This window comes from Primulina tabacum, chromosome 15, assembly GCF_025594145.1.
Source record: "Primulina tabacum isolate GXHZ01 chromosome 15, ASM2559414v2, whole genome shotgun sequence".
Classification (NCBI taxonomy): Eukaryota; Viridiplantae; Streptophyta; class Magnoliopsida; order Lamiales; family Gesneriaceae; genus Primulina; species Primulina tabacum.
In genome coordinates this window covers 37,050,825-37,077,950 of record NC_134564.1, presented here as the reverse complement: position 1 = coordinate 37,077,950, position 27,126 = coordinate 37,050,825, and the positions used below count along the sequence as shown (strand labels likewise).

The following is a 27,126-nucleotide window of genomic DNA, read 5'->3' as shown; positions in this document are numbered from 1 at the left end:
TCATTCCACAAAAAAAAACAAACAGTCGAAATATAAGATTATCGGATAAAAACAATGTAGAAAACCGAAAAAATGTCGTGATAGGGAAAGCAAACTACAAGCATGTCAGATCTTAGACGAGGATTCTAAATAAGATAATAAATATTAAAGATGATCATATACTTGTTGAGTATACCAAAATGGTTATACGAATATTATAAAAACTATGACAAAGAGTTGTTGAGTTGTCAAAACCAACCAAGAAGCATATTAAAAAATGTGTCATGTGGATAAAATAACTTTTCCGATTCATATACCGTCTATGATCATGATTTTTATTTTTTTTTTGTTTGATTTATTTCAATTGATAAATGCTACTAACCATATTTTAATTCATTTAAATATTATCAAAATTTCATTCATATATTTTCATCAGTTTCGTTGCTCACGTGCAACGCACGTGCACTTTTCTAGTAACCTTAAGTATGCATTGATTTAGTAGGTGTCCATAACCACCATAAGTTAGCTTGTAAAATTGTAATACAAGTAGTTAGTGATTGCAAGAATCGATTTCCAATATGAGCTATTACATTTTATTTGAACAGCATTCCATATATATGCACGGTAGAGGACTTTGAAGCTTCATTCCAAATAATCGAATTACTTTCCGGAAAAAATTACTCCTGCACGATGACCCTTGCCTCCCCTTAAGATTCGTTTCAAACGATGATAGATATCTACAAAATCCTGCATAAAGATCAGAGCAAACATACACACACCACACCCAGAACCGTGGGAGCCCTTGCCTTCCGTCAGGTTTCCACTTGAATAAGCGCGCGCACCTGTACCGGACAGCTGGTGTGTCTTCTGCCCGATTTACTAGTATCCAGCGCCATGACCACGACAGAGTTTGACGTTTGCATGGCACAACTTCTTGAGTTCAGGTGGGGGTGGGAGTGGGACATTCTTGTAAGTTGGATGGTTGTTAATGTGAAGGCCCATGCATGCGTTCCCGAGGACAAGGGACGGGTGCTGGGTGTGCAATAAATGTGGGAACATTGTCACCCGGCATTAGTACCGAAAATTCTCTGGCATTCAGTATTGTTCTCTGAGAAAATGAATTGAAATGATTTGGCGTAACAAGAAAAATAAGCAAGCATTCTTGTAGTGAAATACCAAGTTAAACAGTTCATCTAACACTCCACAAAAAAGCAACGTCCTTGAGCTTTAAGCCCCTGTTGAATCATGTTTCACCAAATATATGATCTGAAACAACTACAGGAAAAGAGGGAAAGAGAGCCAGAAAAACTAGGATATGAATGTTTGGCAATCCTTTCGATTGTTCTAGTATCCTAGACTAGGACAGAGCAGCGTAAATGTCTGTTGGTCGCTTATTGACTTTGCGTAAAGAAGATATAATAAGAAACCGTTTTATTTCTTTAATTCAGTTACCAATCAACCCGTAATAACTCCTACTTAACCTTTTGTGAAGGTAACAATTAAACTTCCAATCTTCATACAATCTATCAGCGGAGGTACTTGTAAAACTAGTATGTATGATCCACCAGACAGGTTCCCACCGAATATCCATAACCACATTCTTTTTCTAACTACTATACCACGAAATAACAACTATAGTCACACAAAAAACACAATTCGTACACTTTTTTATGACCATGGATCATATGATCAAGGCCTCCATCATGAGATGCCTCTAAAAAGTTCAACGCAGAGATTAAGTCATCTCACTCCAGATACTGAATAACACTTAAAGGCTAAAGCACGAGTTTTTGGGTTCAAACTTCAAACTTTTGGAGTAAAGCTCACATGTTTCTTCGCTCAGTGAGATGGAGTTCTCCTTATATAGACATCACAAAAATCTCAATAAACTCGTCCCTAAAGACATAGCATTAACTAACTAAGATTGTCTGGAAATCAACATATTTGGACTATTATTAAATCAGACTGTGTCAAATGAGTCCACAAAGTCGTTATTCATAATACAAAGAAGCTAGTTGTGTGTATGATTATTGATTAAAGATGGAAAGAAGACAATAAACAAACACAAAACTAAGAATTTCAATACTGGGAGGCTGTCCCCGAATCCGGGATTAGCCATGCGAAGAGTATTAACATTTCTTATGATGGGCCAAAAAGTGCTCACAAACAAAGGGGTGGGGTAGAAACATGGAATTGAGAAGAATATATATTTTAGGCTTACTACTTCATTTCTCATTAATGGAGGCAGGTACCAAGAAACCAGCTAACAACTTCTTGAATGAACCGAGTTTTAAAATATTATAGTATATAGTAGTGTATTCTTTGTGTTGTCAAAATCCCAGGAATAATGCACATGCTGTTATGTTTACTATATTATTTTAAAATTTATGCTGCAGAAAACAACACGTACAATTCCTGTTTTCAATGATTTTTTTATATGTTTTTATAATCAAGTTCCCGTAAAATTAGACTCCATCAAGAGGTAATTTCATGAAACAAATATTTATCTGCCTTTGCTTTAGCTGCAGTAGAGAAATTGTATTCCTCGAAGTAGAAAATATTACGACATTCCAAATGAAGAAAAGAAAACCGAACCACAACAATGGTGTCAAACTGAAAAATGAAGAAAAATTGCAAAAAAGAAATAATAAAGAATTTATGGGATTTTGTCAGAACAGCAATCATCACAGCCTGCAGAAACAAAACTTTAATCCAAATTGCCAAAAAATCAAGCAAAACAACAAAGAAAGACCACAAAAAGGAAGCGAGAAAAAAAAAAGGCGAAAAGCCAAGAAGAAAAACCACAGATCATATTATATGATTGAATCGAAGACAAATACTCACTTTCGGAGATGAGTACCCAAGCTTAGCATTGAAGCCACCGATACGATTATGAGCCTCAATGTCTGATGGTAAACGACGGCCACCGGCCGAAGAAAGCGCCGGCGAGGTGGTTCTAAGAAACTTCTCAAAAATAGCCATGACAAGAAACATCGAGATGAGAATAGCGGTGGCCACAAACCCAAAAGAAATAGCATTCACAGAGTTATCGAAGTGCGTCCAATGATCCTCTTTCTGCAAGTAAAGCGGAGCACCACTAGGTGCCGGTGGCCAACCCCCCAACCCCTCGTCTTCACCTCCCATTACAAAGTCCCTTTCCAAGATGAAAATCTGGTAACAGTTATGGCAGATTAGAAATATAGTAGTGAACTTTTCCCACAGATTTCTCAACGGCAATGTAATCAAGGCAGGAGTCTTGAAATGGGAGCTAGCGTAAGATTGTATAGCACGTAGAGAAAGAGGTGCCCGAAATTTGAAAAAAAAATGGAAACGTGGATAGCTACAAATAGGATTGATCTTGCTTTATCAAGTGTTCCAAAGGAGAAGAAAGGGTTGGAAATTTAAATAGCACCTCAGTTTTCTGACAGTTGAAAGAAACGTCTTTCATTGTAGACCTTTCCCCGCTTACGTAGTGTGCAATGTGCTCGAGAGGGTCTGGTTTTTTCATTTAGAGGCTACGCTACCTGCCATCAGCTCCAACCCTGCTTTTACTGTCCTCCTCAATTTTGACTCCGTCTTCTTTATTTACTCAAATCAATCTAAGCATAATTCATTATTTGTTTGGCCAAATAAGACTATCTTTATAATTGGGCGTCCACTTTTTCAAAAAAAAATATTTGTAATAAGTTAAGTAATTAACACCAACTCAATTTTATGGTATGTACAATCTCGTAAGTGAATTTGGCTGCAAAGTGCTATCAGCTACACTGTCAAGCTATATATCCTATAATATGAATAAGTACATAATACAATTTGTGACGAAGGGTGTATGATCGCGTAGCATCATTGCACACGACAGGGTTATGATCAGACAAAGCTCAGGCCAATTTTCTAATTAATTAATGTTTCCCTCCTTTATTGCCTTTTTCTTCTTCTTTTGTTTCCGCGGGACCAATCACCGGTGATAAATTAACTTATCGTAGGAACAAAACAAAGTTCGAATTATATTTGAATTTGACGTAAATAATTTAGTTGATCGTAACGTTATTTTAAAAAGTGAGTTTTTTGTGAGATGATTTATTGATTTTTTTATTATTGAGATAAGTTCAAACAATAATTATGAAAAGTAATACTTGGCCTAAAAATTATATTTTTCACAAATTATATTGGGTCATAAATTCATCTCATTGAATTGATCTGTGATACAATATTCCAAGAGTTTTTTTCTATTTTAAAAGCTATAATTTATGTTTGGGAAAGTAAAACCATCAATCCTAAGGAAATAACTTTTCTATGCTAATTAAACGTAATTTGTTCGCATCCGTACAAACATTTCGTTGCAAAAAATTGACCAATAACTTTTGAACCTAAACTGATTTGGGTCAAGTGTCACTCTTTTCTGAAACAGAACGACATTTGAAATTTACCAAAAACAATGGAAAAAAGGGTTAGATGTTTTTTCGCCTTTTAACCATACAAATTTGTAGATTTTTCAATCATTTTGTTATGTGATTGAAAAGTCTCCTTATATTAATCAATTAACCATACAAATTTGTTGATTTATTTGGGTCAAAATGGTTCTATTAAATTTACGTTTGAGTTGATTAATCTGATATATAGAGTCAATGATTTGATTTGTATTATAATTTGATAGATTTGAAATTCTTCACAATTAGCACTCAATTTTTTTTTCGATCCAAGCAAATCACAAACATCCTCTCAGTACTTTTTTTACGATATCAATTATTAAGATTGGGGTTACGAATTGTGTTGACATAATATATAAAACAAGGGGGCCAACATGCATCTTAATCCATGAACCACCAACACGTGCCTCTTGTTCCTTTGCCACTCGAAACTTCGTATGATTTGCACATTTTTTCTGCCTTTTCTTTTCAATTTCTTCACCTTTGCCCCCTTCATTTGTCCTAATATGAACCCTCAAAAGCATAGAAGCATTTAGAATGTGTGAAACATGATTGCCTAATTGATATGGGAATTGGTAAGTTTTTCGAGGAAAGGAAACAAATTAAGGCGACACATATTACTTTTTCGGGGACACAGAAGAAATTTTAGGCAGCAATAATTGATTCTCAAAGATTGCAATTTACAAGTAATGCAATATATGAAAATTTGAATCTTCGAGGTATTTCAAAACTTACACTCAAATGCACTCTAGAAAACTTTTCAGGGAATCACTCATCTTAGAATTGTCATAAGTCAAGCACGATTAACTTTGAAGTTTTTATGTGATGAGCTCTCGAAAAGAAGATGTACATTCTTGATATGAACCTTCAATTATATTGTTCCTTGAAATAATTCCATTAAGCAATTTAGACACACAGCTAGAATATATATATAAATTCTTATGCATTTATTTTATAAAAGATTGTTTTGTATTTAAGTTTCCATTTTTGCCTTCAACTTTACAAGATAATGGAGTTGTACCTGACAAATTTGGAAACCTCGTTGGTAAGGTTGAAACCCACCCGGGTCGTCTTCCATATCATGTCTCTACTTAGGTCAAATATTTAACGACGGTCTTTTTAGCCTATTCACGTCCTCGTATAAACTTCAACTTGAATCTCCTAATTTAAAAGGTTCGACCACCGAAGAGTTCGGATCAACCCGAATCTTTGGGTAAATTGATTTGATTTGGAAAGAAAAAATTCGACTTTAAACTTCAAATGTTTCTTCTCTGGAAACCCAACCGAGAGGGACGCATACACACACATAACTCTCTCCATTTACTGAATTTATGAAACCGGATAAAACTCTTTTTGAATAATATTGCAAGCCATGTGATAAATATTCATTTGAATAAACTGAATGTGTTAGCTAGCAAACTATATACTGCTTAGCTAGAGCTAGTTCAAAGAATCTATATATATATATATATATATAGATGAACAAGCACTAGCTTAGCTTAGGGAAAAAATAATAAATTAACAACCAATGAATCAATAATTATGAAAAACAGTTATTGGAGCTTGCGCTGGTTTATTCTCTTTTTCATAACATTTGAGCTTATGCTGGTTGGTTGGCCACTTTAATTCGCATTGTATATCGTGGAAATACTTTCTTGATCAGGAGAACAATGAAGGTTGTTATTCTTCTTTATCATGCTCTCTTCTTCCACTTCAATTATATTCTTGATCACAGCATCCGTTGCACTTGCAAGAAATTCGGTCCAATCCCTGATTCATTTGCACATAATTAATAATGTTAGATCACAAAATAATGTTCATTGAAGCAAAACAGAAACATAATTTGAAAACCATGTAGTTAGTTATATATGTCTCGTGTACCCTCTTGACGTGTCAAACGTTACCCCGACAGTATATCTTGCCTCTACGAGGGCCCATCGAAACTTGTCGAGCTTGTGAGCTGGGCAAGAACCGTCATTCTTGATTCGAAGATCCGAGGGTTTTATATCACAAAATATTGGGATAACCCTTTTCCTGGACTCCATCATGAGGCTCAACTCATGCAAACAAAAGTAGGAGTCGCAATACATGGGAGAAAAGACAGCCACCCCCACCTTGCATTCACGAATTGCCGTGTCGATCTTGTCGAAAAGCTTGTCCCCCGGCTTCATGCTCTTGCTATCCAAGAACGGGCGGAGCCGTAGACAGTGGAGGTGGTCGTACAACAGCCCCGCCACGTTCTTCTTCGTGTCAACACCGCGGTGGTTAATGAAAATATTGCACGGCAGAGAAGGCTGCGCTTTTGGCCGGAACTCGCCCAGAATTTGGCGGGAAATGTCGTTGATCCTGGCGGCTGAAGAACGCTGCATTGCCCAAAAATGAAGTTGGCAGTTTACGTACGTTTTCAATTTGAAAGTTGCTAGCTAGCTATGTTCAATTACTGAATTTGTTACAACTCCTGAATGTTATTTATAATGGGTTGCGAGGAATTCATGAGAAAGGTCTAATGTTTGATTTTGAATGGACAGAATTTAGCTGTGTGCTAATCAGAACGCTGGACCATATGAAAACCACGGGGCATTTCTTTTGACAAAGATGGAGGAAGAGAGAGAGAGTTGAATAAAATATTGACTCCATAGGCGTAAGTTACATCAGGTCCGGAACTTGTAATCCTTCAAACACGCTGAATTAAACCCAACCCCCCCCCCCCCCCCCCCCCCACCTTTTTTTATTTTTATTTTTTTTAATTCGGACAAGCTTATTTATCATTTGAATGCGATCGTATATCACAAAATTACATGCCATACATATGAAAATTTGCAAAATTTAAAGTACTGATTAGGTTTTGCAATTCTGGTTCTGGGTGTATGTTTTGATGGTACCCATGCATCTCTTCAATAGCCGTATATGGTATTGGAATATAAATTTAGCGGCGTAAATATCTTAAATATGATTTTAATCACATTTTATGCGGTGCTACTAGTTAATTAAAAATCATGGGGTTTACAAAATATATTATAATTATATACTATCACTATGTAAAGTATGTACGCATCTTTTGATCAATTAATGTGCTCCTCGAATGGGGAAATAGGACCCTATATCGCACGAGACTTCACAATCACACATGCACCACTTTCTTGGTCACGTAATTAGTTTTTTTTTTAAAGGTCACGTAATTATTTAAAAACAAACGGTATTTATTATGTGTTTTTTATACTGCCTTTTCTTGATTTGTGGCACTCATTCGACACACAAACGGTAGCATTTAGATCTTAGGGTGGGGACACCATGAAAATAATAATAAATTAGGAAAACAGTTTTTTTCTACTTACTTTTCCTATTTTTAGTTTTTGTTATTAAGTTTTTAGATTTTGGTTTGATGTATCGATTTTGATTTTTTTTTCCCTTTTTCAATCCTATTTCATCAGAGTTTTGAAGCAACACTGAGATGAGACACTAGAAAAAGTTGACACATAATTAAAAAAATGAAGACGTGGCACCAAAATTACTGACATGTCTGATATAACGTCAGCAATTTGACCAAATAGTCGAAAATTAAACATTAGTGTCAAACTTTGAACACCTAATGAACCATAACTCAAAATTGGACAAGTAAGTGGACCAAAAAAAATATTCTCCCTGATAAATATAGTGTGTAATTCATATATACGAGTTTATGTGCGAATAATTTATTTCATGATCGAGTTCTACTAATTTAATGAAGTCTCATGGTAAAAGAGAAAATACATGACTATAAGAACATTCTGAATTAATTTTCTACTAATGTCTTTGGTTTTTTCATTGAAATTTGTGATGAAACAGATTTCCTTCAAAGTAGAAATAGTCCAACAGTTTATTTAATTAATATTAATATGATTCATACCAATCTTATTTAAAAAAAAAAAACAGCAGGACGGGATTCAGCGAGTATGAAATCCTGACCGATTCAACAAGTATTAACGTACAACGTGGCCGGTTGATTTCTCTCTGGGTAGTGATATTGTCCTTACATCACCACATATTTTCAGGGCAACAACCTAAAGTTTATGTAAGTTAGATATTAAAATCTACAACTTTGTCAATTAATGCATTGAAATTATTATCGTTTTTATTATAAAAAGATATGTAAGGTTGAATATTCCAAAAAAAAAAAAAAGAGAAAAAGTATGTGTTTGGGGAAACAAGTAAAGCCACTAGAAATTGGCTTGAAAGAGTAAGGAAATCGACACTTTCAGATCTAGTCTAGCTTCATTCGCCGCCTGGGAATATCAAGAGCCGTGTCTATTTTTTTTATTTTTTTTAGTATTTACGACTAACATATATATTAATGTGTTGCAAATTTTTAGAAATTTAACTTGATCCATTATTATGAGCACAATTGTATTTGTAATGCAATGGCGCTAAATCACTAAGCATTTCTAATAAAATAGCACGATGGATTCAATAAATAGAAGAACTCAAAGTAGTTAATATGCACATTAAAGTAGTGAATTCAATAGGAAATGTGTATATCCCCTCTCAAGTCGGCTAATACGAAAGTCAAAATAATTTTATCTCAATTTAGTGAACATGATATTTGTTAAATTAATTTATGAATTTGATTTGGGAATGAATTAAAGTCACTAATGCTCCCCTTTTTAATGGGATTTATCAGTTTGCTTGTCACCTCAACTCATCTCGTAATTAATGACTGATTAAGAGAGAGGAATCCCCGCAAAATACGGCAACACGCCGTTTTGTCCTAAAATAATCGAGAATCCCTTTTCGCCAATTCGACTCTCACTCTCTCTCCCTCTTTTGGAAACATTAAGGGGAGAAGAAGAAGTTGTCCTTGAGGAATATTTGACAGACAAAATCAAGATTTGGGATGCACGTTATCCAATTCTGAATGCAATATTTTAAATTGAATTTGAATGGTCTTCAACAAAATATCAACTCTCTTTGTTATTTCTTGTTTTTATTTAAGTGGTTTAATAATTAATAAATTAATATACCAGGAATATTGTTTTGTAAAAGTTTTGTACAGTTGGCCATGGCGACGAGGGCATTTTGTGGGGTGGCACCTTTCTTTTTACGTAACAAGGCTTCTGGATTTGAGGTATGCATGCTTCTCACACCATTTCATTTTTAATCAATTTGAACATCTTCTTGATGATAAATTGTGACAGGAAGATGTGAGAAAGGCCAAAAATATATTGACATTAGTTTGACATGGGGCAGGGGAAATCACAACCGGAGCACAATAAAGTCTTTGATGCATCAAAGATTTTGAAAGGCCAAAAAGGTTCAAAAATCAGCAATTCTTGCGGGGTGGCAGGTAACTTTGTGACGATGACGGATCTCAAGAACAAGATTTCCATCTTTAGAGACTTGCTGGATTTCGCTCCTTGCAGCGGTTCCGCTACCGTGACGGAGGTGGCTCAAATTCTAAATTTTTAGAGTTTTAATTTTCTTTCATGTTATTTAATTGTATCGGTGTTTCCTCGTTTCGACAGCTGCTGATATTGACCCTGAACGATATCTTTAAACTGCATCCTGTAATCAAACCTGACCTATTAGTTTCAAAAATTGAAGGTGCATCAATGCACAAGGTTAGATGTTGTCAATACTTTGGAAAATATTTGACACTGAAGGGATTAATTTTTATATAGGGTAATATATCTTTGATCCCAACAAAACAGGCTCTTAAATTCTTCTGTGATGCTATGAAATCACTGGGAGCCCTGTGGACGACAGAGGAGTGGATGGTCAAATGTAAGTATGACTCGAAAATGAAACTGGAGCACTGTGAATTGGAGCAAATCGGTATGTTGTTTATGCTGTCTTAATCAAGTTCAGATATTAAATGTAGTTTTTCTTCATCCAAGGTTTTTGAAATGTTGTGCTTTTAAATCAGCTCTGATGATGCTTGAGGACATAATAAAGGTAGCCAGAGAAAGGTTGTTCGATGAAAGTGATGAAGACGAAGAGATGAAGGAATCTAGTCCTCCAGCAAGTCAAGCCTTTGGAAATTCTCCGTTTGGATCATATTCAGATAACAATAATACTCTTTCTGGTTCTCCAGCAACCCCAACTTCAGTCCTTCCCGAAGCATGGAAATCCTCGACTAAAGGAGGGAAAACAGGGCCTTATTCTCCGCCTCTACTCTTGCCACTCAGGGTTCAAGCAATTGAAAAACTAAAACCCATTGATATAAAACGCCTTTCGTTTCACATGTTCCCTCATGCTGTCGTACAAGATTCTAGCTACTATATCCAAACCCGTAAGGCGGAGAGAGAACAAAATCTTGAGTTTGAAGAAAAGAAGTGTTCTGAAGTGAAGGAAACAAGTAGTATCAATGAGGCTGACCAAGATTATGAGTTGATAGACGTTATGGACATTCCGAAGTTACGATCAAATGTAACAGAATTCGTTACGCCTGTAGTATTCATTCCACCTACATCATTACCGAATGACGAGGTAAAATTTCAAATACCAATGCCACAGGCGCAAAATGATACAATACCAGTGACACTGTTCCCTCAAGCATTATCTGTGCCTGCACCACCACCACCGCCACCAGTACCATCACCTCTGCTGTCAACACACTTTGTGCCTGCACCAATTCCGCCTCCTCCACCTCCATTGCTTTCCACTACAACATCACAGCCGCTACTACCACCACCACCACCTCCTCCACCCTCGTCATTAAGGAATGGTCCACCACTGCCCCCTCCTCCACCAATGGTAGTGAGGCATGGAGCAACACCGCCCCCTCCCTCACCTATGGGTGGATCAAAGGGGCCTGTTCCACCCCCACCACCTGCAACGCACGTGGCAAATGTGGCTGCTCCCCCACCCCCTCCAGGGCCTTCTGGCGCAAAAAACCTCCGTCCCAAGAAAGCTATGACAAAACTGAAGAGATCGTCCCAGATGGGCAATCTTTATCGGCTTCTCAAGGGAAAAGTAGAAGGATCAAGTTTAGATGGTAAATCATCAGGGAGAAAGGGTAAAGTTGGAGCAGCTTCTGGAGAAAAGAAAGGAATGGCTGATGCTTTGGCAGAAATGACAAAGAGGTACAATCTTCTGTTCTCATTCAATTACGACACAATTTTTTTTTGGAATACATGACATGCCTTTTGTGGTTCAAAGATGTGAATTTTTTTCCCAACTCTTGTGTGAATGTATAATCAGGTCAGCATACTTCCAACAAATTGAAGAAGACGTCAAGAACTACGAAAAAACAATTAAGGAGGTGAAATCTGCAATCAATTCTTTCCAAACATCAGACATGACCGAGCTCCTGAAATTCCACAAACATGTGGAATCTCATCTTGAGAAACTCACCGATGAAACTCAGGTTTACACCTACTCCTTCTTGTCACAATAACATGATCATTGTTCGACAGTCATCCCCTAAAGTTTCAAAATCTTGTAGGTTCTAGCAAGATTTGAAGATTTCCCTTCAAAGAAATTGGAAGCTTTGAGGATTGCAGCCGCTCTCTACTCAAAGTTAGATTCTGTTGCCAGTACTTTAAAAAACTGGCCAATAGTGTCACCTGTTGCCCAACACCTGGACAAGGCTGAGAGTTACTTCAACAAGGTGAGCCTTGTCATATTGTCATATGTTAACCGAATGAATCGATCTTCTTACTATATTTACAAAAATCCCTGTTCTTTTCGCTTATTGAATTCATATCTCAATTGCATCCAGATGAAGGGTGAAATGGATACCCTGGAACGTACTAAAGATGAAGAATCCAAGAAATTCCAGGCTCACAAGATCAACTTTGATTTCAACATCCTTGTACATATCAAAGAACTAATGGTCGATATCTCTTCAAGCTGCATGGAACTGGCTCTTAAGGTATCTTATCATTTAATTATTCAGATCGCTCCTCGTGTTTTTTTTATCCTAAAACAAGGATTAAATTTATATTGGATTTAAATGCAGGAGAAGAGAAATCTCAAGGATAAAGAAAATGAAAAGGAAGCGAAAAGGAAAGGATCCGTGAAAATGCTTTGGAGAGCATTCCAATTCGCTTTCAGAGTTTATTCGTTTGCTGGCGGCCATGATGACCGTGCTGATAAGCTCACAAAAGAATTGGCTCAAGAAATCGAAACTGATCCTCATCACTAATTACACACTATACATTCAATGAACACAATTCGGCAACAGTTTTAGAGAGTTGAGGCATTTATGCATATGATTTGTCGATTTATCAGACTGCGGCATTTCTTGGCTATGGCTAAGTAAATTGTTTGGTGATACTGATATATATAGAGAAATAAAGAGACTGTGTGAGGAAGATGCATGAGCTAAAATTCTAGCTTCCTTCACTACTTTGGTATATGTATATTCTATATACTCTTTATCATTTATACGCGTGTGATGATTGAATGTGCTTATTTATTTATTTCTTTGTTGGGTATTTACTATAAAGCATTTTAAACGGAGATTTTCGTGTTGATATTTCATACACACTATATTTTCATGTAATTGTAGTATTGTATTTGAATTTTTGCCTACAACAAGTCGTTTAAATATTCAAATAAAAAAATATATGTAATTGTTTCAATTTTATGACATTTTACAAAATAGTAATGTAATTGGAGTTGTTCTGTGATGTTCTGTGAACGATATTTATGAATTCCGAAAATATGTGGATGTTGGTTGATGCAATTGGAGTTGTTATTCATGTTCGTTACTATTATGGGTTAGTTTTAATTTATTGTATTTATGTAAAATTAATTTGGCTTCAATGTTGTCAAAGAGAAATCTATTTCCTTCATAATTACACAAGTTGGCTTGATTTTGTTCTCTCTTTGCTAAATTAGACATTAAATAAATACGCAAATTAATAATTTTCAAAGTCGAGTCTCAATATTCATTCAAAGATTGACAATCCGGAGTACGGATAACTGTTCATAATAGTATATCCCCAATAATCCTCCAATATCACGTCTCCTTATCCCACCAACCTGGTGAATGCACCTCAACATGCAATATTTCATTTCTTCAATCCTTTCATCTTCAAGAAATTAAGTAAACGCAAATATCTCAAACTTGACACTAGAATCATCATAAGTATCTACTGCCTAGCCTGAAAACTGTTGCCAAAAATGGGCAAAAACTTGTATCAGACGGTCCCACGGGTCGTATTTTGTAACACATATCTCTTATTTTGGTCATCCATGAAAAAATATTGCTTTTTATACTAAGAGTATTATTTTTTATCGGTAGGGCTGCTTCGTTCTCACAGATAAAGATTCATGAGACCGTCTCACAAGAGACCTACTCTTCTTATCATGACTGCTTCAAACAATTTGAAGCTGAAAAACTATACAGATGCGACCATCAATGTGTGTACATACATAGGCTATATATTTAAGATTAGGAAAATACATATCAAGATTCTTTAAAACTTTAGGGTTTGATCTCTAAATCATGGATATCATCCCATGATATATTGAGATGATCAGAAGAAGTTAACAGATAATCAATATCATTCCAATCCCAATAGCTTGGCAAGCCGGTGGAACCGCTGTTACCCGAGTTGGGCAACGGTATGTTTCTGGTGGATGAAGTAGTGTTTACCGTCGTAATGGTCGATTCTTCTATGGAGTCGCGATTGTTTGAATGGTGATCATATGCTTTTAAAGATTGATAAGTGGTTGGATTACTATCCAAAGAAGTAATCTTTATGTCAAATTTTGTGTTTAAAAATGAAAATGAACATTCTGTGTTGGAATTGATATAACTCGGCACTGAGACATTATTCAAACCTGCTTTGTTGATGCCGTTTGTTGTGTGAGTGCTTTGCGACAAGGAAGACGGGGAGCGGATTAAGGCATGGCTGAGAATATTAGACATAGTTTTCTGATCACCATTATTGTTACTCAAAGGAAGAATTCTGCAATTTTGTGGCCCCAGGGAAGAGGCAGTGACGGCGGCGGCGGAATTTATAATCTTGGGCCGCTTGTTTTTGCGGCCATCACCAGTGGGAACATTACGAAGAGTGCCACCTTTTGTCCAGTGCCTTTTGCAAGATTTGCAGAAATGGCGAGGCTGAGATTTGTTATAATTGTTGAAATAACAGAACTTGGTATTTGTTGAACCACACCTTGGGCACTTCAAAGGGTGTGCAGATTTCGAAAGCTCCGGCGACCCTGCCTGAACCAAAGTTTGATCCAGTTCACGCCCATGATCATCACCATAGACCTGCTTGTTACTCAAACCCATGCCTAAAAATCCAAATCCAAGAAACCCAAATAGCAAATGCAAGATCAAAGCTAGATAATAATTAAAAAAAAACTCTCGATCGGTTAGTATCCCTTCTGGGAAAAGAGAATGAAAACTAGTTGAAGGGTTTCGTGTGCAACAAATGAAATGAATCAACCAGATCAATAGTACGAGGAGTAATAAATTCTTGAAATCTCAAGTGGTATGAATGGATAATATAATCAGAGATTGGTACGAATGGAAATTAAGAGGAATGTGGTGAGAAATAAGCGTGCTTGTGTAAGATTCTATTGTCTAATTTTTTATTTTTATTTTTTTAAACTGTTTTCGCATATCGCCATCCGTCAATCTACCTGTAAAAATATGATGATAACTAATAAAAACGAACGAGAGAAAGGGATGATATGAATCAAGTTCAATGGTACAGATTCCAGAGGGTTTCCTTATATTTTTTTTAATACATGTGGGGTATCTGTCTACTGTGCAGTCTCGTGGCAATTATGTGTAAACACGCACTCTTCTTTGGCTAATTAATTCCGTTCATCTCTACATCGAGTCTGAATGAATCGAATCGAGCTGCTTGAAAATTTGAAGACTCTAAATAGTTCTGTTTAGGTTCGAGCTCATTCGAAATTCGAAAATTTCCGAACTTTTGACTCGAATTCGGTTTCTGTTTGAAAGATTCGAATATTTTTGCAAACTATTTAAATTATTTCTCGAAAATAAATACTCGAAATACTTGAAATTTATTTATTTAATAGATTTATGTTATATAAATAAAACACTAAAGCTCGCAAATTATCGAACAAAATAATTTGTGTCTGAGTTCGGCTAAAATTTTTTTGTAGCATGTTCGAGTTTGACTTGAGTTCGATAAACTCCAATACAAATAAAATTATATAATTAAAGTTTCAACTCATTTTCCAAATATAATTTAAAGATCAAAGCATAATTAATGATTTAATCTCAAATAAATAGACATAATTATGATACAAATGATTTATCATTTACCACAAGTGAGTTTTCTAAAATAACAGTTATATATTTAGATAGTGTTTGCAACCTCTAAAAAAAATTATTTTTCAGCTTTCATGTGTAATTACAAAAATTATCGATTGGGTCGCTCTTGCCGATCCTTATTTTTTTTTAGAAAAAAGAAACAGAAAATTATCTAGCTGGCATATTGTGGTTTCTCATGGCCAAGGATCATTCCGATTGGGAGTCATTATTCACGTGCCTAACTGGACTGCATGTTTTCACATGCATGTATGAAAACCTGTTTTTATGAAAGAAAGAGGCTATCTATATAGGATATAATTAAGTTTGCATATCGATCGACGTTTAGTTTTCATATTTCAATTTCATATCGACGTTGCTCCACGAGATGAGAACTAACTGATATTAAAAATTAATTCTGCAGGTCGGTCGGTCGGTCGGTCGGTCGGTTAGGTACGTAGAGCCACCTTTAGCAATTGTATTTTCTCACAACTTGTCCGAAGGGAATATTTGTCGGATAGATAAACTAATAATTAATTAACATCGTAAATTTGCAGGAGCCCCTACTTTTTGTGATATATATAAATACACACATTATATCATCTCACTTTAAATATTAACGTGCTTTGGTAAAAAAAATTACTAAACTATTGAAATAAAAGTCTAAAACAGTCTAATTGGACTAAACCACGTGCTTTCGTAATTTGGTTTCCCCTTTATGTTTAATAATTGATTTATAATAATGTTGTTGCGGGTTATTGTACAGCGTATGTAGTCGTTAAGATTAGGGTCGTCGGTGATTAACATGCAGAATGTGTAATTAACTAATAGATAATATGGATGCGGTACTGTTCAAAATCTTTTGAGGCAATTGGATTGACATAATCTCCGCCCGACAGGTTGGAATACATGTACATGTATCATATCAAGTGGATGAATTAATTACCAACTGATTAACTTATCACTGGCTATTAACATCTAGGGTTATCGAAACGGATCAGCTTGCCTGCTTTATGAGATGGGGTGAGGCAGGTCGGCCATATTTTGATATTATCAACTCAACTCACTTATTTTACTTGGACGAACGGACAGCAGATCTAGCCTCTAGTATCCCAAGAATTATCACAGAGGAGGAGTTTTGATTAGTTATTGGTTATTTATAAACAATAAAATTAAAAGAACTGGGCTTTTGTAAGTTCTCCCTTGACCTACGCTAAAACCTGGTTCTTACTGAAAAGCCCAATTGCGAAGCTCCAATCTAGACTTTACTATCGTGCTGGGCAAGTCTAAATTTGTTTTAGAGCGTCTAAGCCCATCTTCGTTCGTGCACCATTTTGATTAGTAAATTATGGTTTCAGAAACATATTCTTTGTTCAGAAAGCTAGGGTTAACAACTATGGTAGCTCGATAGCTGCAATTGACCCTTTCGTCCAATCTAACGGTGCTTCCCAGTTCCCATATATCATATTGGAGCAGGGAAGAGGGTGTGAAAATTTTTGATGCAATTTTTAAGAAAGGGTTGAAACAGTTTGCAACTACTTAATTCGCTTCCAATGATAAGAATTGTTGGACTTCAACTTCCAGTTCAAGTACCACACCTGAAAAATCTGAACTATTGGATGCTCAATTGGAGTTAGCACTTGATGAAAATGACTTGATGGTAAACCTAGAGGAACCTAAGTGACTCAATGAGCTAAACGGGTAAACTCCGTTATTTTTAACACTGAATTGGACGGAATGACCCATTTCGGAAACACGACGAAAAAACGGAGGACTAAATTGAGCCAATTGACGAACGGGGGACCAAAGCAAGAATGAAACATAAAATGAGGGAGTAAAACTGAATCATCCCTTTAAATATTTTTCTTGAAATGTAGCGTAAATACGTGGCATTGGACAGATTGATTTCAAGAGTCTGATTGATTTCAAGAACAAAACAAACTCAGTCCAATTTCAGTCATCAACCTGTGTTGTAGAGTGAAAGAGATGACATCTTTCGACACCTACAGCGGATATACAGGCTACGACGACTCCTACACCGCCTTCTCCACCGACACCCCTCCTTATTCTGCTTCCGCTTACACCTACGTCGATTCCGAGGGGGTGACGGTGGATGATGTGAACAGCCCCGATCCGTTCGGTTCGAATCCTGAGCCATTTGTGCCATCTGGGCCGGTCCCGATCTCTAATGGAAATGGAAAGTCGCCTTATGACAATGGGGAAGATTCCGAGGGAGTATTCAGCTCGGATGGACCGGTCCTCCCACCTCCCAATGAGATGCAAGAAGAAGGATTCGCTCTTCGGGAATGGCGGAGGTCGGATTTACTTATGTTATTTTGTCACATTCGATTGGATCTGGCTTGATTAGGGTTTAAATGATGTTTAAGTTGGGAATTTTATTGATCGATATATTGTTTCTCGAATATAAGCTTGATTTTTTTTTTTTAACTTTGAGCAATCCCGGGAATGGTCGGGTTTCAGCGAATCTGGGGCTGGGTATATCATCGTTCCAGAATCTTAAAATTCATTAGTACTTTTTATATTGATAATGCTTTATGAGAGATTTTGGGTTTAGGTAAGCATTCTCCCTCAGAATCTAGCTTGGATCTTTTTATTAACGACTACGATCTATCTGTTCTCAATGGACATTATGGACTATAGGAAGTTGGGTTTAGCTCAAGCTAAACAAGACATTTTTGTTGACGATAACGTATATATTATGATAATTGAGCATATTCATGAACTAATAGCATCTTATCAAACCAGTTGGCTTAGCTACATGGATTCGTTCCCTTTATTGTGCTTTGATTACCTCCTTCACAGCTTTGTGTCAAGAAAGCTACGTCTTGTCTCTCATTATATTTAAATTACTTTTTGTGTTTTGACAAATGTATAATAATTTATAAATACCTACAAATGTATTATAATTTATAAATACCTATAATGGGCAACCGTCTCTTGTGTCTTAACCATCTTAAAATCCCACAAAAGCTCAATTTTATACTATCATTTCAGATGTTTTGAGCATGTTCCCAGCTGAAAGTATGATGAAAATGACTTAATGGTAAACCTAGAGGAACCTAAGTGATTAAAAAGCCACTGCTTCATTTGGGATGGTTGGAATCACGGTTCACCTTATCTAAGTACCTTGATGGGCCGGGGTTGAAAAATAGAATTCATGTATAATAGACATTTACTTACCCCATCAAGGACAATTTTCCCGGTTTCGATCTGCCATTTTGTTGACTTGTGATATTCTACATTTCATGCTGCTTGTTTGATAAAAATTAAAAAAAATATAAAAATTATCCAAATACACCAAAAAGGCTGAAAGGAAAAAAAAGAAAAGAAAAAGAAGAAAACCACAGGCCTGTAAGATTTACCATCAAACTCAACCTAAACAAGCTAGGAAAGATCCTCTTCGGTTTGACTTTCTGGAAAGAATATTTGTGTTCCCATTAATATGCAAATGGTTCTCTGCTGTAGACAAAATGCCATTCGACTTGGGGAAAAGGAGACGGGGGAGAAAGAAATGAGAGATCAGATTATACAAGAAGCTGAGGAGTATAAGAAATCTTTTTATGAGAAAAGAAAGCTTAATTTGGAGACGAACAAGACCAGCAACAGGGAGAGAGAGAAGGTTAAGCTTTATGGTTTTATTCCCTTGATTGACTCATGCCTCTTTTTTCACCTTGGTTATTGGAAATTATAAACCCATCATATCTGTGATTTCTACATTGTTCAGTCATTTCTGGCGATTCAAGAAAAGTTCCATAAAGAAGCAGATAAACAGTATTGGAAAGCCATAGGAGAGCTCATTCCAAATGAGGTGCCCAATATCGAGAAGAGGGGAAAAAAGAAGGATAAAGATAAGAAACCATCGATCACAGTCATCCAAGGGCCTAAACCTGGCAAAGCAACCGATCTCTCAAGGTTGCGTGGAATATTAGTGAAGTTGAAGCACAATCCCCCGCCTCACATGTTACCACCACCTCCTCTAGCAGCTGCTCCAGCTAAAGATGGGAATGATGGAAAAAATGCCAAAAATTCTGAGGATGCGGCGCCTAATGCCACTGGACCGGGGGCAAAAGAGGCTGCATCTTCTCCTTCCAAAAAGTCTGCTCCTAATGGTGTTCCACAAACATCAGAACCTGTTACTCTAGTCAAAGAACTCCATGTGAGCTAAGTTCTTATTTCATTATCTTGCTGCATCGAGGTTTGAGACTTCATCTTAGCTTCATGATTTTGTATTCCTTTATGCATGCCATTTGAATTGTCCTCGAATACCACAGAAATCACTCTAGTATTGTTGAGCTTCAACGAGACAATATTGTTGTGTTATTGTGTAGTAATTTTTCATTGATATATTGATATCTTATTTGTTTTTCATTTGCATTTGATTATTTGAGTATCTTGTCAATATATGGATACACTATATAATTCACTCCTGTGTTGTTGAGCTTTAACGAGACGATATTATTGTGTTATTGTGTAGTGATTTTTCATTGATATCTTGACATCTTAATCGTTTTTCATCTGTGATTGATTATTTGAGTATCTCGTCACTATGTGGATACACTTTATAATTTATTTGTGTTGAATAAATGCAAAAAAAATTGCCTGCAAATAACCATCTGGAAAGTTTACCCAATTCAGGCATCCAACCTCATCTGAACCTCTACCTAGTGATCCTGATGGGAAAAAAGATTCATCAGATATCATGTCGAATTGTCAGGCAACTTATGAAACTCCTCACAACTGTATATTCATGTAATCGATAATTTCGTTTTTTTTTTTTTGGAAGAACCGTGTGTCTGTTATCTGATTCACACTGAATTTGCTAAATATCTAATAATCTGGGGGTTGTGCTGTTATTTTCTTAATGTATTCATGCACCAACTTCTGTCACAGATTTCTGAACACAGCACCCAATTCCTTGAACTGTAATTGGATGTTAAGTGATTAATATCGTGTTGATCTCAGTTCAAAACTGGGTGCACGCTGTTTTGCTTGGAGTTGATAAATGCGCGTGTTGCGGAAAGACGACAAGGATGTTAGTGTGGCTTGGTGAAGTGAAAGCAAGAGATAGTTTCCACTAAATGGAGATTGTATTCCTATATTATTTTTACAAATATGTGCAATCCCCCACGCAAACGTATTCAGGTTCGTTATTAATTAACAGTAGTCTATAAAAATTAAAACATATACGATAAAAGATAATGCAAACAATGCGACCAAATTGCAACTAATAGTTGCGAAACCACTTGTTTAGTTACAAACTCTAAATGCCTCGGCAATCATCATATGCACATGCTGAGGGGGGAAGGAGCCAAGATTAAACCAAGAAAATAACACCAACATAAACATCAAACAAACACAAAACAAATAAACAAAGGAAAGCAGCAATCTTGTTGTCAGTAATGTTAAGCAAACGCCGCGAAGGCTGTCAGCCCCAGGTTGCCCAGTTAGCTGCACTACCAACCCTTGGCATGCTGTTAACTTTAGAATAAGCATCAACTGCAAAATATGATCCGCACATCGCCCCCTCACTATCAATTCTTGGCATTGCTTTCATCTTATACGTTGGATGCTCAAAGCTAATTAGTCCTCCTTCACTATGGTACATGCACCCTGCGCATTCACCCGAAGAAACCCAATCAGTATCAAGATCAAATGCTATCCCAAATGCCAAAAATGGTCATTTTGATGCCCCCAAATCTTGGACATTTTGTTTAAAAGAAAATTGTCCCCTTGGCCTAAATGTAGACCCACGAAGGATTCCTATCATAATCATATGTTGTGGCACGAAACAAATCGACATACCAGCAGGAAATGGTGCAAATGATTTCCCGCAGCTTGCTTTTATGAGATCTACATTGTCTGAGATCATAACAGAGCCATCAACAGCTATGCCCCAATACAGGCTCACTGTTTTATCAGCACCCTGCCAACAATTTTGAACCAAATTCATCACTTTTTTCTCACCAAATTAACCCCCCCAAAAAAAGACAAATTTTGACAATGCTGAATTTGTACGTACGAGGGCAGCAAACACAGTTCCAGCTTTGTTGTCATAGATCACAAAGCCAAAACTGCCCTCGAGATCTTTAATGACTCGATGCGCCGGGAGAGGGCCCCGGTCACGGAGGGTCCGATAAGCTTCAATCACAAACATGGCCTCACCCCCACCCTTTGATAGCCCATATTGTTTGTTGAGTCTGCACAAATTATTCAAATTCCCCAAGAAAATGCAGCATATATCGTCTATCGAACAGAACAGCCTGCAAAGTCATAATCTTGGATCAGATATCCAATCCCAGAACACAAATCTGCAACATTTGTACATTTATCCCATGGTGTAAATCAGATTCAATGGATATCAATCTGCGTGCATTTTACCTTTTGTGTGACATGACTGAACGTTGAGGTGGTGCGTAGGCCAAACTGGCCTTGTCAGCAAATGCAAGAGATAAGCCATCGTTGGGATTTGAAGCCAAGAAAACCTTCAAAGTCTCTTCCGGAGTCTTGAGTTTACGTGAAGCCTGTGAAGAGGCTTGGCTATGCAACTCCTTCGGTGGATTCACAACGCCATTCTTGAATGCACACAACATTTTTCCTTTCCAACGAGAAAATTAATGTTAAAACAGTATAGATCTAAACAGATTAACGTACAAAACGAAACGAAGGGTCTTGTGCGAAATGTAGGAATGGTTATGGAAACTTTGGATTGGAGGTCGAGTAATTTATAGGTACAGGTAGGAGACTAAAACTAGGTGGCAATCTTATCCATAAAACCATTGGAAAAATGGAACCAGCCCCACCCTTTTTTTAAATCATATTCACTGTCATCATCATCATTATTATTTTCTTATATAAAAACTTTTCTTTTTAATATTCCCTAATCTTATGGTGGATAAGGGTATAATGCAACAGATTTTTCGGATATTTCATGAGATTAGAAGATTAAAGAAGCAATTTTTTGGATCTAAATTTGAAAAATGATAACAAATAGGAATCGGTCTAAATTTGAGCGCTTCTTACCCACAAACCTAAATAAGTTGACTATTGACACTTAGCCGAGTCAGCAAATCCTTTTATACATACATACATACATACATACATACATACATATATAAAGATAAAAAAAAAAAGAAGGTTTGACGTAATTTCGAGTTCAAATAGTCGTTATGGGCTTGATATAGGATATTGGATTGGCATATATGTGGATGATTAGCCATATCTAGCTTTTGGTCCCAACAAGGGAAGCCTGGAGACGAGCGGATGTCAATAAATGACATTCACGGCGCCATTTGGGCTAATGCCCACCGGGTTTTGGTGCATTTTGGTTGTCCAACTAAATTTCGTTGGCCCCCTTATCAGGGCGAGGGGAAGTCGTTAAATTTCCTCCTTTTATTATGCACGAAATTTATTAAAAAGTCAAAGGGAGTAGCAAGTTCTCACATATGGTATTTAACAAAGAAATACTGTTTCTTAGTTCTTACGTAGTAACATTAGAAATTAGAAGCATTGCGAACTAGGGGCATTCATTAACTCTCATAATCAAATACAAGGAGAAAGAAAGTGAGAGATTGTAGAGTTTTGGTGCCAATAATATACTTCAATAAACGATACCCAATCAAACAATTGTTCAAAACGAGCCATATCGAAATAAGATTTCTCAATGTTACACTTGAAGTATTTCTTCTCCTATAATGTTGTGAAATTTTAGCTTTTGGATAACCCATCGATGTTAACTTCTATTAAAATATGAGAAATCAAAATAATCTAATGGCATTGAGATATTAAAAGAATTACTACGACGGAGGATCATTCAGGAGGATGGCTTAAGTCATAATCAATGTTTGGACTGGTACGTGTTGTATTGTCTGTCATTTTCGTTCCGAGTGCTCACAACTATTTTGTAAAACAAGAGGATCCATGCGTTTTGTATTGCCTAAATTTTGCACTTGGCATTTTCGTAATTCGTCACTTCAAATTTCCTAGAAGGGATAGTACCCAATTTTCTCCTATAACGACCACAATATTACATGAGTAGATTATTTTCTTTATCGCGGTTGATTGTCGAGTATTCTTATAATTAAATGTTTTTTTCTTATAAGAGTTAGGTTGATCTATTTAAATAATTAGTCATATTTATTGTCGTGATAAATAATATCCATTGGAACGAGGATGATACATAATTTTCATTTATTTCCGGAAATCTAGCATATCTTATCTCCCTCCCTATTCATTTGGATTTCAGATCATTGCATGGCAGCGAAATTTTTTAACCAAGTCGTATCGGAATTGTGCTTAGGAAAGCCGGAACTGTTTGGGATCACCGCGACCGACACCGTTTACTATGCACTGACGGTATTAAAGAGGTCCGAAGATACATACATCAGCGTGTGGGAAAGCGTCGAAGAGCTTGCCATTCGTTCCTCTTTGTGCATAGGGAAAATTTGCATGACGGATGTAATTCTCTTTCTTTGTAGAGAGGAAAATTTGGTGGATCCATTTAAGGCTTTTGAGTCTCCTGTATCTCAAATTTTATCCCAAGGAGTTTCCATGATCACGCATTTGTATTCCAATTCCAGGTTAGCCTTCTTTGATATGATCACGATAAAATTTCTAAGAAGATATATACATTTACTTGATTCAAAAAGATTGGTTTATGATTTTATAAAATCATTGAAGCAACGGGTCAACAAGTTCTTGAAGCCATGATACATTGATGTGTGATTTTCTGATTTTCAATTGGTTTATCATTAAAATATACAATAATTTTACGTCATCAAGTTTCTTCCATGTCAATTTTAGAATATGAAAATTTGGAAAAAATTCCAGTCGAATCGTTTTAGTTTTGTCAATTATCAAAGCAAGAATAACTTTTTACTTGCCTGTAGTGTTCTGAGCTATACTATTGTGTACCGTTCCTGAACTTTCAGCTTGCTGGAGGCAATAGATCACATACTTGAAGGCACCCACAATCTAGCGATTCCAATACAGAACCACAGGATTTCCGGTTCAAGAAAGAAGTTCCTCAGCAATGGCCGTGGATACTGTTGGTTAACGCAAGAGGATGTTGTCCGTTTCCTTCTAAATTCCATCCGAGTCTTCTCCCCGGTCCCATATTTCGCCATCAGTTCCATCAACATCATTGAACACGATATCATGACAGTGTATCATAAAGAACCTGCGTCCTCAGCAGCGGGATACTTTAACCGTGCCCTTGACAAACAAACATCCGTTGCCGTTGTTGATGAAAAACACAGGTTAATAGGCGAGATCTCACCCTTCAAACTAGCCTGCTGCAATGAAACAGCAGCAGCCGCCATAACCGCCCTCTCAGTCGGTGATCTCATGGATTATATTGATTGTAGAAGCCCACATGAAGACTTGATTCAGTTAGTACGGATAAGGCTACTAAAGAGAAATTTGGCACGAATGTCGGACTTGATGGACGAGTTCTTTCATTCTTCAGTATATTCTTCATCTTCTAATTGCTCCTCTGACGATGAATCTGGGCTACGTAGGAATTGGGTATCAGGTCGAAACTGTCCACAGAGGAGCTGGGTCATCGCCTGTAGCCCTAACAGTTCTTTGGTGGCAGTGATGATCCAGGCTCTAGCTCATCGGGTTAGTTGCGTGTGGGTTGTGGAGGAAGATTACACCTTGGTTGGTGCAGTAACATTTGCAGGAATCTTGAAAGTTCTACGGAGTTTTGCAGGATGCAGGCAAAACAAACCAGAGAAGGATAAGTATATTTAAGCAATGATCATTTTAAGAGATTTACTACCTCAGTTACAAACTTTAAATATATAATTCATTGAGCAAAAAATATAGTTTAATCTTGAATAAGTTGGACGAACACAAAAAAAAGAGCAAAATGACCAAAAAGCACTTCCCTCTAAGGATGCATATATGTGTAGAGAAATAAGTAGATTCAACATGATGGTAATGACTATGACCAGATGAGATAAAATTACCTTAAACAATGCTTAATATACCAACTCCGCAAATTAGATAAAATCCTAATGTCCACCAAAAAGATCAAGAACGGTAGACATTCTTGACCAAAAATGCTTGTCCTCATTCATCAGTATAGAGTTCTATGGACATTTTATCAGACATTATTACAGGAACTATTTTATGTTCACTGTGATCTGATTCCATTAAAATTAAAATGTTTGGTATTCCTTATTCTTGGCATAAATAGTTCTATGAAAATAGTGAAACAAGGAGGTGAAAAAGAGTTTAGACGCCAAAAGTTTGATTAACGGCAATATGCATCCCCCAAAATTTTTCAACCATTGCTAACTGTACCAATGATCAAGCTCAGATACGCAAGACGACAAAGCCTCTTGTAACTGTAGATGTCCTGAATCCATGTGAAGTGCATCTTCATACAAGCATCTGGCCTGTTGCAGCAACTTCACCTTCTCTCTACTTCTCCCAGGTCTTAGCCTAGACCTGTCTTGCAATGCTGCACCCCATTTTAAAAGTGCAGAAATAAACTAATGCCATATTAATTATGTGATTATATACTCTGACATTTTGTTCGGTCAGAAAGATTAGAGGCAATAATTAGCAAGAAAGCATACTTTAGCAGGTTTACAATACCATCAGGTGCATAATCATTGCTTTAGCACATCAGGGCAAAAACAGGTAGCAATCTAAAATATTGAGGAAAATCTTGAGAATAAATTCCAAGAGTGTCTTCTAACAAGTGGAGAGATTTGTAGAACAGGTAGCATCATGTTAATTCATGCGATATATCAAGTTTCATTCATAGAAACATTAATTTCCCATACTATGCAAGAGACATGATACAAAACAATCAAACTTATTATAAAAAGAAAAGTTGCTGGTGTTGAGGACGGTGCTCACCGGTCCTATATCTGCAATCAACTGTGCATGAAATGAAAGAGCAAGTCCCCAATTATATAAGGCTCTCATAGCATTCCCATCAATGGACAAGGCCAATTTGTACTTTCTTCCTGCCTTAATGAGTAACTCTTCACATTCTTCACAAACGTCCACAATAGTCAACTTGATCTTTTCTTTACCAGCAAGATGATCGTCAAACCTCTTTGGTACTTTCATGCCCTCCTCAATTGAAAAGGGATATTTTCTCGCAAGCTGGGATCTCAACTTTCAGCTGATCCTCAGTTTAAGTTCACCATGAAGAAGATACGTATTCCCCAACTTTTCCACAGCCATAAACTCATTGGCCTCGTTTCTATTGCTTTTGAAAGTAATAGCGCAGATTTATATAGTGCATTCTCTGAGCAATCACGATCAACTTGATGCCTTAAACATCTCGTAGCTTCTTTAAATAGATTATTAGCTTCACTAAGATATCTACCGAATTCCAAATTATCAACGATTGATGATGGAGCGGAACCTAAAGCATTCATATGTGCAGACTCTTCACTGGTGAAGGAAGGTTGCTTTTGTGGACGGGATGTATCCCCTTTAAAAGAACTCCAAAACTCT

At 36.6% G+C, this 27,126-nt stretch overlaps 7 protein-coding genes across 7 annotated transcripts; 3 read left to right on the top strand and 4 right to left on the bottom strand.

Moving 5' to 3' along the window:
* Positions 1-455: 455 nt before the first annotated feature.
* On the bottom strand, positions 456-3,547 carry LOC142525765 (uncharacterized). The gene is made up of 2 exons (XM_075630056.1): positions 2,824-3,547; positions 456-1,087 (listed from the first exon to the last, which is right to left on the bottom strand). The coding sequence occupies exons 1-2, from the start codon at positions 3,121-3,123 to the stop codon at positions 965-967; spliced, it is 423 nt and encodes a 140-aa protein (XP_075486171.1). The 5' UTR covers positions 3,124-3,547; the 3' UTR covers positions 456-964.
* Positions 3,548-5,988: 2,441 nt separating this feature from the next.
* On the bottom strand, positions 5,989-6,775 carry LOC142526166 (putative 2' cyclic ADP-D-ribose synthase BdTIR). Its single transcript, XM_075630421.1, has 2 exons — positions 6,288-6,775; positions 5,989-6,176 (listed from the first exon to the last, which is right to left on the bottom strand). The coding sequence occupies exons 1-2, from the start codon at positions 6,773-6,775 to the stop codon at positions 6,029-6,031; spliced, it is 636 nt and encodes a 211-aa protein (XP_075486536.1). The 3' UTR covers positions 5,989-6,028.
* Positions 6,776-9,182: 2,407 nt separating this feature from the next.
* LOC142527888 (uncharacterized) lies at positions 9,183-12,716 on the top strand. The gene is made up of 9 exons (XM_075632874.1): positions 9,183-9,507; positions 9,630-9,824; positions 9,905-10,000; positions 10,091-10,214; positions 10,306-11,464; positions 11,583-11,748; positions 11,827-11,991; positions 12,103-12,255; positions 12,343-12,716. Exons 1-9 carry the CDS (start codon positions 9,442-9,444, stop codon positions 12,526-12,528), a joined length of 2,310 nt encoding a protein of 769 aa, XP_075488989.1. The 5' UTR covers positions 9,183-9,441; the 3' UTR covers positions 12,529-12,716.
* A 1,015-nt stretch (positions 12,717-13,731) lies between these two features.
* On the bottom strand, positions 13,732-14,938 carry LOC142527417 (uncharacterized). Its single transcript, XM_075632218.1, has one exon. It carries the CDS (start codon positions 14,629-14,631, stop codon positions 13,816-13,818), a length of 816 nt encoding a protein of 271 aa, XP_075488333.1. The 5' UTR covers positions 14,632-14,938; the 3' UTR covers positions 13,732-13,815.
* Positions 14,939-17,512: 2,574 nt separating this feature from the next.
* LOC142526563 (clathrin light chain 2-like) lies at positions 17,513-20,114 on the top strand. The gene is made up of 3 exons (XM_075631042.1): positions 17,513-17,942; positions 19,114-19,267; positions 19,373-20,114. The coding sequence occupies exons 1-3, from the start codon at positions 17,614-17,616 to the stop codon at positions 19,811-19,813; spliced, it is 924 nt and encodes a 307-aa protein (XP_075487157.1). The 5' UTR covers positions 17,513-17,613; the 3' UTR covers positions 19,814-20,114.
* Positions 20,115-20,816: 702 nt separating this feature from the next.
* LOC142526564 (stem-specific protein TSJT1-like) lies at positions 20,817-22,358 on the bottom strand. Its single transcript, XM_075631043.1, has 4 exons — positions 22,027-22,358; positions 21,668-21,908; positions 21,451-21,571; positions 20,817-21,258 (listed from the first exon to the last, which is right to left on the bottom strand). The coding sequence occupies exons 1-4, from the start codon at positions 22,236-22,238 to the stop codon at positions 21,074-21,076; spliced, it is 759 nt and encodes a 252-aa protein (XP_075487158.1). The 5' UTR covers positions 22,239-22,358; the 3' UTR covers positions 20,817-21,073.
* Positions 22,359-23,830: 1,472 nt separating this feature from the next.
* LOC142527441 (CBS domain-containing protein CBSX5-like) lies at positions 23,831-26,148 on the top strand. The gene is made up of 2 exons (XM_075632250.1): positions 23,831-24,224; positions 24,576-26,148. Exons 1-2 carry the CDS (start codon positions 23,899-23,901, stop codon positions 25,396-25,398), a joined length of 1,149 nt encoding a protein of 382 aa, XP_075488365.1. The 5' UTR covers positions 23,831-23,898; the 3' UTR covers positions 25,399-26,148.
* Positions 26,149-27,126: the final 978 nt, after the last annotated feature.

Coding starts and splice junctions, on each gene's coding strand:
- LOC142526564 (XM_075631043.1), bottom strand. CDS start 22,238: ATGTTGTGTGCATTCAAGAATGGCGTTGTGAATCCACCGAAGGAGTTG. Junction 21,909..22,026: donor TCAGTCATGTCACACAAAAG/GTAAAATGCACG, acceptor ATGACTTTGCAG/GCTGTTCTGTTCGATAGACG. Junction 21,259..21,450: donor ATTTGCACCATTTCCTGCTG/GTATGTCGATTT, acceptor GTGAATGCGCAG/GGTGCATGTACCATAGTGAA.
- LOC142526166 (XM_075630421.1), bottom strand. CDS start 6,775: ATGCAGCGTTCTTCAGCCGCCAGGATCAACGACATTTCCCGCCAAATT. Junction 6,177..6,287: donor ACGTTTGACACGTCAAGAGG/GTACACGAGACA, acceptor CAAATGAATCAG/GGATTGGACCGAATTTCTTG.
- LOC142525765 (XM_075630056.1), bottom strand. CDS start 3,123: ATGGGAGGTGAAGACGAGGGGTTGGGGGGTTGGCCACCGGCACCTAGT. Junction 1,088..2,823: donor TTGGGTACTCATCTCCGAAA/GTGAGTATTTGT, acceptor TCATTTTCTCAG/AGAACAATACTGAATGCCAG.
- LOC142527888 (XM_075632874.1), top strand. CDS start 9,442: ATGGCGACGAGGGCATTTTGTGGGGTGGCACCTTTCTTTTTACGTAAC. Junction 10,215..10,305: donor CTGTGAATTGGAGCAAATCG/GTATGTTGTTTA, acceptor CTTTTAAATCAG/CTCTGATGATGCTTGAGGAC. Junction 12,256..12,342: donor GCATGGAACTGGCTCTTAAG/GTATCTTATCAT, acceptor ATTTAAATGCAG/GAGAAGAGAAATCTCAAGGA.
- LOC142527441 (XM_075632250.1), top strand. CDS start 23,899: ATGGCAGCGAAATTTTTTAACCAAGTCGTATCGGAATTGTGCTTAGGA. Junction 24,225..24,575: donor CATTTGTATTCCAATTCCAG/GTTAGCCTTCTT, acceptor CTGAACTTTCAG/CTTGCTGGAGGCAATAGATC.
- LOC142526563 (XM_075631042.1), top strand. CDS start 17,614: ATGACATCTTTCGACACCTACAGCGGATATACAGGCTACGACGACTCC. Junction 17,943..19,113: donor GCTCTTCGGGAATGGCGGAG/GTCGGATTTACT, acceptor TCTCTGCTGTAG/ACAAAATGCCATTCGACTTG. Junction 19,268..19,372: donor GCAACAGGGAGAGAGAGAAG/GTTAAGCTTTAT, acceptor TACATTGTTCAG/TCATTTCTGGCGATTCAAGA.
- LOC142527417 (XM_075632218.1), bottom strand. CDS start 14,631: ATGGGTTTGAGTAACAAGCAGGTCTATGGTGATGATCATGGGCGTGAA.